The 12,598-nt window shown below is 35.9% G+C and overlaps 1 protein-coding gene across 2 annotated transcripts; it reads left to right on the plus strand.

Annotated features, from left to right (window-relative positions):
• Positions 1-1,532: 1,532 nt before the first annotated feature.
• On the plus strand, positions 1,533-6,626 carry LOC149932016 (L-xylulose reductase-like). Of its 2 annotated transcripts, XM_090156284.1 has the most exons (8): positions 1,533-1,566; positions 1,692-1,832; positions 4,492-4,631; positions 5,368-5,465; positions 5,774-5,928; positions 5,994-6,201; positions 6,271-6,388; positions 6,454-6,626. In XM_090156284.1, the coding sequence occupies exons 3-8, from the start codon at positions 4,580-4,582 to the stop codon at positions 6,552-6,554; spliced, it is 732 nt and encodes a 243-aa protein (XP_090012410.1). In that variant the 5' UTR covers positions 1,533-1,566; positions 1,692-1,832; positions 4,492-4,579; the 3' UTR covers positions 6,555-6,626. The 2 variants fall into 2 exon arrangements, with proteins under 2 accessions (XP_090012410.1, XP_090012411.1); XM_090156285.1 differs by lacking the exon at positions 1,533-1,566 and having other exon boundaries at positions 1,618-1,832.
• Positions 6,627-12,598: the final 5,972 nt, after the last annotated feature.

Below are 12,598 nucleotides of genomic sequence, written 5' to 3' on the forward strand. Positions count from 1 at the left end.
TGGCAAAAAAAAAGAAAATTGAGCATGCTTTTCCTCCCCCCCTCACTCCGCCTTGGCAGAGGCGGGCAGAGTTAACCGTAAATTTCGCACTTTACTGACTTTACACACATTTTGCCACCGAACTTTGGAGCCCCTTTAAGTCAATGCATGACTATTATTTGGCATGGTCCTTCCATAACAGATTTTCAGTCAGAAAAATCTATTACACGTATACAGTGGTACAAAGAACAAGGAAGAATTAGTTCCTACATTTATCAAAACTAACTTTGCATAGATCTCATTTTAAATAAATATTGAACTTGTTTTTCAAGTGTTTTTACTCTTTTCTTAGGGGGGGGGGGGGTCATTGGACAATGTCCGATAATTTTTTTGAAATGAGGGGGGATCACTGGACAAATGTCCGATAACTTTAATTTCTTATTTCCTGCCCTGACTATGATATGTATGTCATAAAAATAAAAGTTAATACCTTAATTTCTTTAAATGTGTGTTCAATATTTGAATTATTTATATTGTCGCTAGCTCGTTCCGCTCAGGTTTTTGTTAAAAATACCCGTTGGGGTTTTGTGACGCCCTAGTTTACTTTAAATGCGAAATAACCTTTAAATACAAAGGTTAATACTAAGGACCTTCAGTCACTGCTACTCCCAAAACTGCCATAGGCATTGCCTGATATTTTAAAAGTTGGGCCTAAGTCAGGCCTAGGCTTAAATATTTTCAAAGCGAACCTAAACGAAATCTTATTTATCTTAATCACAATGGCATTTAAATATTTCTCATAATAAGTAAATATGAAAACAAAACTAAAAGTTCAAAAAATCTTAACACTTATTAAATAAAAATCCAAAAACGTTGAAGTGGTTCATGTGAAAAATTCCAGCAAAAACCTATGGGAATTCTGCGAGCTTGGATCGGATGGATCCTGTAAAAATCGTCTGAGCTTCTACTATTTTTAACCGCCATGTTATGGCGCCAGCGGCTTGCCGTAGTCAATGAATGGCCGCTGATTGGCTGAAGCTTAAGCAAAGACTATATAATCATTAGTCGTTGCTACAAAATGACTTGGCGTCAGGTTCTCCCGTAGACTGTAGCATTCTAGGTAGGAGTAAAAGATTTCTATGATTTTGGCTCTGTGGGAAAAAGGTAATTTTTTTCAAAAACGTTGATTTTGTGGGAATTTTCATGTCTGCGGGTATTTATAATATGTTTTTTTTTAATTTGGCTATCAATAGAAAGCCCGAAATTATCTTCAGCAGTGTATTTTCGTGAATCTTGGTTTTTATAAATAATATAAAGGAGGTGCCTCCGAATACTACAATCAATCAATGCATAGGCCGAACAACCAAAATGTTTAAACATTTTAATTTCAATAAAATTTAATTTTAAAAAGTAAATTTTTCAAAAATTTTGAAAATTATGGCATGTTTTCCGTTGAGTTTTCGTTGGGGGCGGGGCTAAATAGGGGTGTGGGAATTTGTGGGAAATTTACTATCCAGCAATGAGAATTTCAACTTTCAAACATTGGCAACACCATAATCATTCGTCGTGTTTGGTGCTTATGTGAAGGTGCGTTTAATTTTGTTTTTGCCTTAAATTATTTTGTCAAGTTTCATATTATGAATAAACTACGTGAAGTTTTAACAGCTACAAATAAAAGTTGACTAAAACCGTTTTATAATTTTTTCCTGCAGGAAATTGAGATTTAAGATAATAATTCCCGCTGTCATGCCAAGGCTTATGTAAAGTAAAACAGTAATCAAGGGAATATTTTCATTACCTATGGAGTTTTGATTCATACTAAAATTTCTTCACCAGCTCAAGACTACAGATACGTAAGTTTTTTTTCCTTTTCTCTCAAAAGGGTTGGTTGCTGTATAAACTTAAAATATTAATGATTTTCTATTAAATTAAGCTGCCATGGGCTTCTTTCTTTAATATTGTCTTGTTAGTGACCCTATAACTGACATATCTTACTTCATTATTAGTAGACTTGAAAACGTGTATACAATTTGGCAATCTGTCTCCTAAGAATAAGAGTTGCAAATTTTACAGATTGACTTTTCTGTACGTAATTCTATCAAAATGTCTGTGATATCTCACATATTCTTCAAGAGGTTCTCGAATGTCTTAATATTCTTGTTCTCACTGGCATGGGAATCAAGAATACGTCTTCCTGCCCTTTTAACAATTTGTTTCATGGTGTTGGATGTAAGACTTCAACTTGAAGTAAATGTAAATATGGTTTAAGCTGCCACATAATGCCTTTGGCAAACGGATTTTGCTAAAGATATATTGCCTTACACGTTCTTGATATGAGTGCTTATTTTTTATTAATGTTACTGATTCATAAATTTTATTGCATGTGTGAAAATATTATAATGTGCACTTTTTGTATTGTTAAAAATCTTTTAATGAATAAAAATAAATCATGAATGGCCAATTAGAATAGAATAATGTTTAGTTTGGAAAAGTAGTTAAATACTATAATTTTAAGTAATCCTCTATAAACCCACCTGATAAAATATATAAAAGCAATAATATAAAATTAATTCTTATTGTTTATAATTTAAAATATTTAATTTTTTAATAATATAATGTTAAAAAATAAATGACAATTTTGAAAAGTCAAAAAAGTGTTGCCTTAATCCAACCAGTGTAGAATGTGGACTTTAACGTTTTAATTCCAATATTTCAGTGTTAGTTTATAATTATATTACACATCAGTGTGTCAGTTTCATATCTTTGGTGTTGTAAACTTTTACTGGGAGCCATTTCTTTAAAGACCATCACACATTTTTGGTGGACTCAATAGTTTAATAAGGCCTAATAAGTTTGTTTTGCGTTGTCTTCCTAGTGAGCAGTGAATGTATGATAATTTGTTTTAGGGTTGGGTATTTTTCTTGCTGGAGGTGTTTATGGTTTTGGGTATGTGGTCAATTTTATGTAACTCCACAATTTCTATCAGTATTTATTTCTACTAAATGACACACTTATTGAATATAATTATAAACTTTTGTTCCAGGCATTACATTTAATATTGTAGCATAGTAAGTTTATGAAATATTTGAAAATTTCAGGTAATTTAGCTTTCTGGTGATCATATACTGGTGTGCCCTGGTGTCCAGCGTAAGCATTCACCACTATCTTTGAAAAAAATGTCCGCCAAATCAATTCGTTTTGATGAATATCTTAAAGGAAGTATGAAGTAGGGCGTTCGAGGTGGATTAACGAACTTCTCGTTTTTGCCGATAGTGTCGCTGTTAATTGACTTTTAGAATGAACGCGGCAATTTTGAAGAAAGCCATTGTGGCGTGCTTATGTTACTAGTTATAGCAATCGTAAATAATATCTATCATCTTGCAGGTAATTAGGTGGACATAAATATAAGTACATTATTGTAACGAATTCACAATTAATGGTTTTTAAGATATTTGGCAAAATTGGTTAATATGTATACCCAGTTGTAGGTTAAGAAAGGTAAAATATCTAGTACATTTGGTGGAAAGATACTATCACTAATTTCCGTAAATCGGCGACGGGGATACCTGCGCGGGTTATATAATTTTGGAAAATACCGTCTATTGCGTTGTATTTCAAAGTTATTAATTAATCAACATAGATTAGATTTAACAACAGATGTAATAATTTATTTTTAGTACTACACGTGAGGCATACCTAAAAAATTAATAATAATAATAATCAGCTAGGCTAATACCCAAGGCACCACCTTAGGAATAAGTCATCATGCGACTTTTGAAGCCATTAATTCAGGTGGCCGGGTTACAATGCGTAGGAGGGTGGTGGCAAGCCCTGCATGCCACGCGTTCGAGCCAACAGCTCCCTACACTAACTATTGCCGTTAACCTCAACAAGTTTTTGGCGAGTCCAGGGTAAGTATAGAACGGGTAATGCCGAGATTATCTTGTGCGATTTACGATTGTTTAAGAGCATAATACTAAATATACGCTATAATGAAGCTTAAAAACAATAATCCACATAAAATATGTATTGATTAATTTCTAAAATGGATTAATATAACACGCGCAGGAACCTTTACCGGAAAGTCGTGCTAGTATCTTTCAGCCAAATGTACTAGATATTTGGCCTTTCTTAACCTGCAACTGAGTATAGCCATTTTACAAGATGGTGGTGAGTAGTCATGCCGGACACCGTGGCCCGCCATAGTATGGCCATCAAGAAGACAAAAATTTAATAATATTGGGTTTTTTTTTCGGGGGATTGTCTGTCCTGCTTGGACTAATTTGGGAATCTTTCAACTTGCATTAATTACCTTATATTATCATAATTTTATATGAAGAAAAATTGCATATTCTGAGAAATCACAACTATATTTGGCTATTATAATTACCCCTAGCGCGGAAAGTAGAAAGCTCTTTTTTGAGAATGTTTAATTGAAAAAAACAACCATTTATCTATGGTTTCTTTAACTCTGTCAACGTGACAAGTGCAGTCTTACACTTTTATCTTTAGATAACATCTATCAAAGGTTGAAACGATTTGTCTACCTTCATTCTCATCTGTACCTTTTTTTCAACGATTGTTGTTTGTAATTTCGAAAATGGAGTCCTCATTCAAGGGGAAATTTGTGTTGGTAACTGGAGCAGGCAGAGGTACGTATCCAAACGAGATTTTACCATTCACCAGTCCTGCTTAAGAATAACAGGGTTGCCACGTTACGTGGAATTCCTGGAAAAGTCCGGTAATTTTGAAATTAGTCTTAAAACTAAGGGAATTTAATTTTGGTTGCAAATAGTTCCTAAAAATTGCTACATTTTGGCATAAAATAAAACAGGCAAAGCCACTAAATTAGTGAAATACCTGGAAAATGGTTCCAAATGTGAAATCTTTACTAATTCACAAATTTTGGCATAAAATAAGTCAGGGAAAACCTATAAAATGGTTGCAAATAGGAAGTTAGGAACTCTTTACTAAATTATTGGTTAATAATTGTAGTATTTTGGAATACAATAAGTCAGGGAAAGTCTCCAGAAATGGCTAGGGAAAACCTGGAAAAGTCAGGGAATTCGAATCTGAAAAAAGTGTGGCAATCCTGGAATAAAATATCGGCGAAATTAGTATTGATAAAACCGTAAATATGCAAATTCTCGTTGGCATGACCGGAGGAAGTAAAAGCGTCATTGGCGTTCGCTTTTATGGCGTTGAAAGACGGTGGTTTTAGGGAACCAATGAGATAACGAACTAATTTTATTTGGTTACTTTTCGAGCATGAGGGGAATTGGGAGCAAAGCTTAATATGTCATCATTAAATAAATTTATTCTTGATATAAACATGGCAAATAACCCCCAGGTTATTTCTCGATGATATAAGTAAAATACTTCCAATAGGTATCGGTAGAGAATTATGCCATAAATTGGCCAGTTTGGGAGCCAATGTCGTTGCCCTCAGTTTAACCAGCGCCAATTTAGAAAGTTTAAAAAATGAAGTGAGAAATTTTAAATATTTTCGTCTAAACATAAGTGTATAATATTTTACATAAGTGTGACATTTCCTATTCTTTACGTACAAAAGTTTTACTGGTACATGTAGCTATTCACAAGACCGACTGCATTACGGGCTTCGTCGCCATTTTGCGTCCGCTTGCTCCCGTGTCACGTAGCCTTTCACAGCGCCCCACTAGGGGGATATTTTCTGCTTGTGATGACGTCACTTCGTTACTACTTATAGAACAATATTATAGACTTATGGTATAAACAAGAAGCTCCTGGGGGTGTAATGCTCTATGTCCGTTAGATCCCAGGCATTCGCACCGCTTGCGTGGACATCAGTGATTGGGCAGCGACTCGAGCCACTGTCGAAAGTTTAGGACCTATTGACCTATTGGTCAACAACGCTGGAATCGCGATATGTAACCCTTTCGAAGAGGTTACCGAAGAAGAGATGGATAAGTACGTCAAGGTCATGATGACCCTAGCACTTTTATAACTTACGGTTCGACTATTCCGTATATCAGACATTACGCGGTGAATGTCAAGGCGTTAGTTAACGTGTCGCAAGTGGTAGTTAAAGGGATGAAGGAGAGGGGAACAGGAGGAGCCATCGTCAATGTCTCATCCCAGGCTAGTCTCCTCAGCCTAGAGGACCACGCGGCTTACGGAGCTTCGAAAGCCGCCATTGATTCCCTGACCAAATTAATGGCTCTCGAATTAGGACCCAGTAAGGTACGACATCCCTCATTAACCTTAATATTTTTTTAATAACTAGCGAGTTTCACGATATACTCGAAACAGATCAGAGTGAACGCGGTCAACCCGACTGTCACATGGACGGATATGGCCAAGGTCGGATGGAGCGACCCTGCTAAAGAGGCCGAAATGATCGCCAAAATCCCGCTGAGACGTTTTGCTGGTAGGTCTTTCCCTTAAATAGATTTGAATGTTTAATTCACCTCAAGGGTTATCATTAAATTCCAGAACCATCAGAAGTGGTCGACGCCATCACTTTTCTCCTGAGTGATCAGTCTTCAATGGTAAACGGACATTTACTCAGAATCGACGGCGGAGCCACAGTCTAAATACCAGAATTTTACTTTCATTTATTTTTGGTTTCATTAAATAAATAGTTCATGCGCTTTTGTTTTCTTCAATAGCTCTGATTTTCTTGATTGGCTTCGTACTTCCGTATTTGAGCCACAATAGGTTATCTACGATGTAACTAGGATGTAATGTACCTCTCTTTTTAGCGGTCGTCACGATTCTGGACTTAGCAAGCTCTTTGTCCTTTGTCTTGACTCCCAATGGCTCAATTTTTACGTGGAATCTCTAAGGGTCGGGTATGTATGAGTTTCAAGTACACTGTAGCCGATGCCGCCGTCGAATTGTACATAGCTCTCCAACAGTTATCAGTGTCGCATTATCCATAAGGCTGACTAGGCTGAAGCCTAGGGTAGGGCCTATTTTAAGTACTTTTCAGAACTATCCAAATACGATTCTGCTTTATCGCCCCCAGGAGAGAAAAACCAAGTCAACATTTTGCTTTACCCGTCAGAATTAAAATAGGAGTTAATTATCACTTGAGTTACGTGATTTTGGCCGATCACAATTTTTTCACGACTTACATTGTCTTTGACTAGTTTAAAATATTTTTATTGATGATAGCATCAAATAACGCATTAATTTGAGATCATATGATTGAACCTAAAATACGACATTTTAAAAACAATAATACGACTTTTTAAAATAGATACACATGTAACTTAAATCAGTGCTTTTAGTAAGCCTGCCTAATATGACGTGATATCGCGCTAGCCACAAATTTATGTCATGCGGAGTATATTACAAGAAAACGAATGTTGAAACGGATTAAAACTTAAAAAGGTAAGAATTTTAAATGACATTAAAATTAGACTTTTTTCGTGGTTTTTAATTAGTAATTGACATTCAATTCTAAGCCAGAAAAGGAACATATTAATTGGATTCATAAAAAATTACTAGCCAAGGGTTAAGTATTGAAGCATTGTTGGGGAATTATGAAGATGATTTTTTCGAACTGGATGTAACCTATAAAGCTATTTGCGAGTCGTTGTTGATGGATGGAAGTCTTTAGCAAATACTAGATAAACTATGCTTAAAATACAACAGAGGATGGAAACATAACACCTAAATTTTCGGTTCGGGTTTGTTTACTGACTGAAGCCTTTGCTCTCATTTCAAATTCATCCCTCAAATAAAAATTCCACTGCGTAGATTGAACTTTCGGGGCGTTTAAAACTGCAATCGGCGGCAAAGGTTGCTTAATTAAGTGGCATTTTTATTCACTGTATTAAACTAATCACCTAATTAAAATCTTTAAACGAGGTCCAAACAAAACCGAGCGTGAAGTAAAATACTAGGCTAGCGTTTCTGTAACAGAAGCGGACTTACTTTTGCTTATATCATATGTAACATAATTATGTTACATATGCTTATTTTATATAACAGATGATGGTTTTTATTAATAATGTACGGTAAGCGACACTTGTTTCTTTTGATAGAGCAAGCGTTGTAATGGATTTTTCTTTGTGGTGAAGTTATTCTTAGGATGTTATTTCTTAGTGCGCTAATTATGTTAAGTGACAGTGTGATTGTGATAGTGTTCGTTAGTTAATAAAGCGCTGCTTTTGGTAAAAATCGAGGAGGTAGTCACTTTAGTAATCAGATGTACAAATCAGGCCCGTCTTAAGACCTTTTGGGGCCCTGGGCTAAATTATTTCTTAAGACCCTTGCGATCCCCAACGGTCAGCCTTTGTATGTCCGCTGTCTAATTTCAACTACACAATTATCAAACCAAAACTTTTAATTTCAAAAGTATAACATAGGCCTACTACTGAAAATAAGATTTTTACTGACAGTGACTCGCTGTTAGGTTTTAGAAATTGTAGGTACAGTATGATACGCGATGAGTCAAATTACTTTAGACGTAACTAAAAGATACATAGCATTAAATGAGCATAAATAATATTTAACCAACTAAAACCTTATCCCTAGCCAAAACTGGCTGGGGGCCCTGGGCTGTAGCCCATTTAGCCCATGCCTTAAGACGGCCCTGGTACAAATCGTTGGCAATCACGATAAATTACTTAATAAAATCACTGGAAATTACTGAAATATTTTAAGAAATCACTGACAATCACAGAAAAATTGATCAGTATATTTTTTTCGAGTAATTACCCCTTCAGTAAAAATTACTGTTATCGTTTAAAGTCCACTTATTAATTAACTTAAGATAATGTACAGGGTCATTGAAATATTATTCCGAATGTACAATGTAATTGAAATATATTCCTAATGTACAGGGTAATTGAAATATTATTCCGAATGTACAATGTAATTGAAATATATTCCTAATGTACAGGGTAATTGAAATATTATTTCTAATGGACAGGGTGATTGAGGCAGCATTGTACGTTTCTGCGCGATCAAAAATAATTATCATAATATAGTTTGTTATTGTTAAAAGCTCTTATTTTGATAATGGACAGAGTGATTGATATAGCGTTCTAATAGTTTTTTCTTAGTAGTAAAGCTACTCTTAGGTTGTTTATGTTTTTTGCTCTAATTATGTTAAGGGACAGGGTAGTTGTAATGCTGATCATAAGATGGAAAAGTATTCTTTTCGGGAATTTATTTTTAGGGTTTTAAGGCGGAAGTAAGTGGTTTTGTGTTTCTGGGAAAAAATAAGAGATGGCGCTGAAACACGTCTCTTGTTGGTGTTGTCAGAAAAATATTTTAAATTAAATTTCACGTGATTTAGTTAAACTCATTGTACTGTCAAAGTTGAGAGCAGCACGCGCGCATTTAAAAAACGTACTCGCGCTGAAATATTAGCGCGTTACATTTGAATAGGCGCTAGCATAAATTCTTCATGTCTTGTTCAACTTGTTAAAATGTTCCACGCGCTCTTTAATATTTTAGCGTAAAAGGCTCGCGCGTTTTTTTTTTATATTTCAGGGAGCACGCGCGAAATCACTCGAGCCCATTTACGCTAAAATATCAAGACGAACATTTTAACAAGTTGAATAGCACATAAATAGAGTTTATGCTAGCGTCTATAGAGTACGAGCGATTGACGCGGAGCGCCTCTAGGGGCGAGCTCTCGCGTAACTTGGTTAAAAGGTTTTACCCGCCCCCATTGAAATTAATGTAAAGTTGGCGATAATTAAACGTTAATTAACCTACCAAATGACATAATAAATATTCCACTGACAATTTTTCCCGTTTATATGAACTTAAATGTAATATACAATCGTCTTGAAAAATCGTTTATCGCTTTATAACATTCAAAATTAATATTTTTCCCTGCTCGTCTAGGTAAAGTTTTCGTTGTAAACCCGCGTATTAGAAAGCAAATGAAAGGCAGTGAATCTTGCCCAGTACTAAACCTCGGTTTAATCTGCCGCGTATTTTCAAACGGAAAAACCCGAACGCTCCTTGTTATAAGAAACAAATAACGAAATACGTTCTAAGTCCATTTAATGCCAAAAATCCCACGTATTTCGTTATTTGTTCCGTATTACAATTAGCGTTCGCCATCATTTAAAGATAGTACTCGGGTTTTTGAGTTTCAAAATACGCGGTAGATTAAACTGAGGCTTAAGGCTTTGCAAGAGTCACCGCCTTCAAATTTTCGTCTACTTTAAAGATACATTGTGAACAAACCAATGGCTGAAAAGTTATGAAACTAGCTTTAAGTAAACCTTGAAACTTATTTCAAGTCATATTTATAATTCACTGATGACAAAATTCGCGAAAAGTATTAATATCGTTCCGAATTACAACCTACTTTCTAAAATCTCATTTTTCTTTCTAATACGCGCGTTGACAACGCAAACTTTACCTAAACGAGCAGATGTTCGATTATCTATATGGCGCGTTAAAAATATTATTTTTGAACGTTATAAAGCAATAAAGGATTTTTCAAGACGATTGTATATTACATTGAAGTTCATATAAACGGGAAAAATTGTCAGTGGAATATTTCGTATACCATTTGGTAGGTTAATTAACGTTTAATTATCACCAACTTTACATTAATTTCAATGGGGGTCGGTAAAAACTTTTAACCAAGTTACGCGTGATCTCACCACGAGAGGCGCTGCGCGTCATTTTCGTTGGAAATCGACAAAGCGTATTCCGCTATTTTATAAGAAAGTCGCTCACCAAGACCGTAGCGACTTCGCGCGTCAGTTAGGCTAACTTCTCAAAAATACGGTTTTAATTGAATATAAAATTAGTTACTTGGGCTAGCAGTGCCATTTTCAACCGATAAAGAGCAGTTTTAACTTTAAAAATCGGTGCACTAGTTACGATTTTTTCAAGGCCGCTAGTTTACAAATACTATAGTTTGTAAAATATTTAAAATTGAATATTAAAAAGAAATTCGAATAAAAATCTTAAATCATTGACTAGTTAAGGTTTAATATCTTAATTATTGTAGAATTAGGGAGTGTCGTAAGAACGTTTTATTTCTAGAGTTATTGCTGACTTCCCCCTTAAGTTAATAATTTCCATTTTATGCGATTTTAAGGTTATTAAGGGTGTAATTTTCAGTCTATATTTATTTGGGTGTCTTCGCTTCGAAAGTGTAGGGATGGTAATCTTTCGAGGCGGTGGTAATAAATCTTACGCTTGTAATCGCCAATATATCACGAGTCGGTAGATGGCGATACCTTATCCATTGCCCTGATCATTGCCCATTTTCTTTTACTACTCACTTGGCCCTTGGGTAAGGATGGAAAGACCGCCCATTCAGGGGAAGAGACTGAAGAGTATTATATTCCGATCGCCGATTACGTGCGGAAGTACCGCCCACCAATGTAACCTAAGTTTGATTATTACCAAAAACCAAAAGTAGCATAAGACCCAAGAGTGTGTCAGAACGGTATAGTAGTTTGTTGCGAAGAAAAAAAGGGAAATGATGCGGGGGTCGGAAAATACGTCATCAAAATCGAGGTACTCCAGCGCCGCCGAGTGAGGCGTTTTAAAACCTAAGAGAGAAAATCGCGCCAGACTAAAGATTAATTATAAAGTTGCTAATACTATTCCAACTAGTAGATTATGTAGTCTATAGTGTGACTAGGTCTCACTAGAAATGTTAATAGGCGCGAAGGTGCAGCTGACACACTTTTGGGTCTTATGCTACTTTTGCACGAACTTATATATTTTTATTCAACGATATGCTTGCACACCATTGAGGTGGTTGATCAGAAACTATATATGTATACAATTAGAAGTTTCATTTAAATTCCTTGGTTTAAATGAAACTTCTAATTGTATTATTTCCTGCGTAATAACAAAAATAAATTATCATTGTATATATGTATACACTTAGAATTAAAGAAGACGAACAGAAGTTACTTAGCTCTTTTTTTAGGCCATCAAAATACGTTATTTTACGCGAAACTAGACCAGTTTGCTAATAATATAAGCTATGCTAATACCCAAGAAACCCCCTAGGCAATTATCGGGTGCCGGGTTACAACGCGTAGGAGGGTGGTGGCAAGCCCTTCAAGCCACGCGGGCCAACAGCTGTCTACACTCACTATTACCGTTAACCTCGGCAAGTTTTTAAGGAAAAAGGAAACCAAAGAGCTCGGGAGGAAACTCCTTTAACCAGCCGGGAGATAACTTACAAACTCAACGTGGAAGGAGTGGTTCCGAGTTTTAACCCAGTGCCACAAACTGGGATCGAACCGGCTCCACTCGCTGCGAGACGAGAGTGCTATCTACTTCGCCAACCCACATTTTATGTCGTCAGGGTGAGAGCTAATCTGGTTTTCTTAAATTAATTTTCTGGAAATTCCTGAGTGAGTGTCCATTTTGCTTCTTGGGGGCGTCTTCTTAGTGACGGCAGCAAGTCAATGAATTTGAAAAGAACATCTTACACTCAACGTAGTTTAAGCTCCGGCCGTTTCTCGAGGCTTTTCGCGGCACAGTGCCATCTAGGAGCAACAAACACAAGGAGAACGCAGCTAGCCTTTAAACACGCTAACGAAGGGTTGTGTACGAATTTCATTGGATGAGCGTCACGAGCCTTTACGATGAACGTTTTACGGGCGAGGGGGGAGACAATTTCCGAATT

Source organism: Leiobunum rupestre, chromosome 8 (genome assembly GCF_980474605.1).
Source record: "Leiobunum rupestre chromosome 8, qqLeiRupe1.1.hap1, whole genome shotgun sequence".
NCBI lineage: Eukaryota > Metazoa > Arthropoda > Arachnida > Opiliones > Sclerosomatidae > Leiobunum > Leiobunum rupestre.

Excerpts from the sequence above, each read along its gene's own strand:
- LOC149932016 (XM_090156284.1), top strand. The coding sequence starts at position 4,580 with ATGGAGTCCTCATTCAAGGGGAAATTTGTGTTGGTAACTGGAGCAGGC. Across the intron at positions 4,632-5,367 it reads GGTAACTGGAGCAGGCAGAG|GTATCGGTAGAGAATTATGC; the intron begins GTACGTATCCAA and ends TACTTCCAATAG. Across the intron at positions 6,202-6,270 it reads TCGAATTAGGACCCAGTAAG|ATCAGAGTGAACGCGGTCAA; the intron begins GTACGACATCCC and ends TACTCGAAACAG.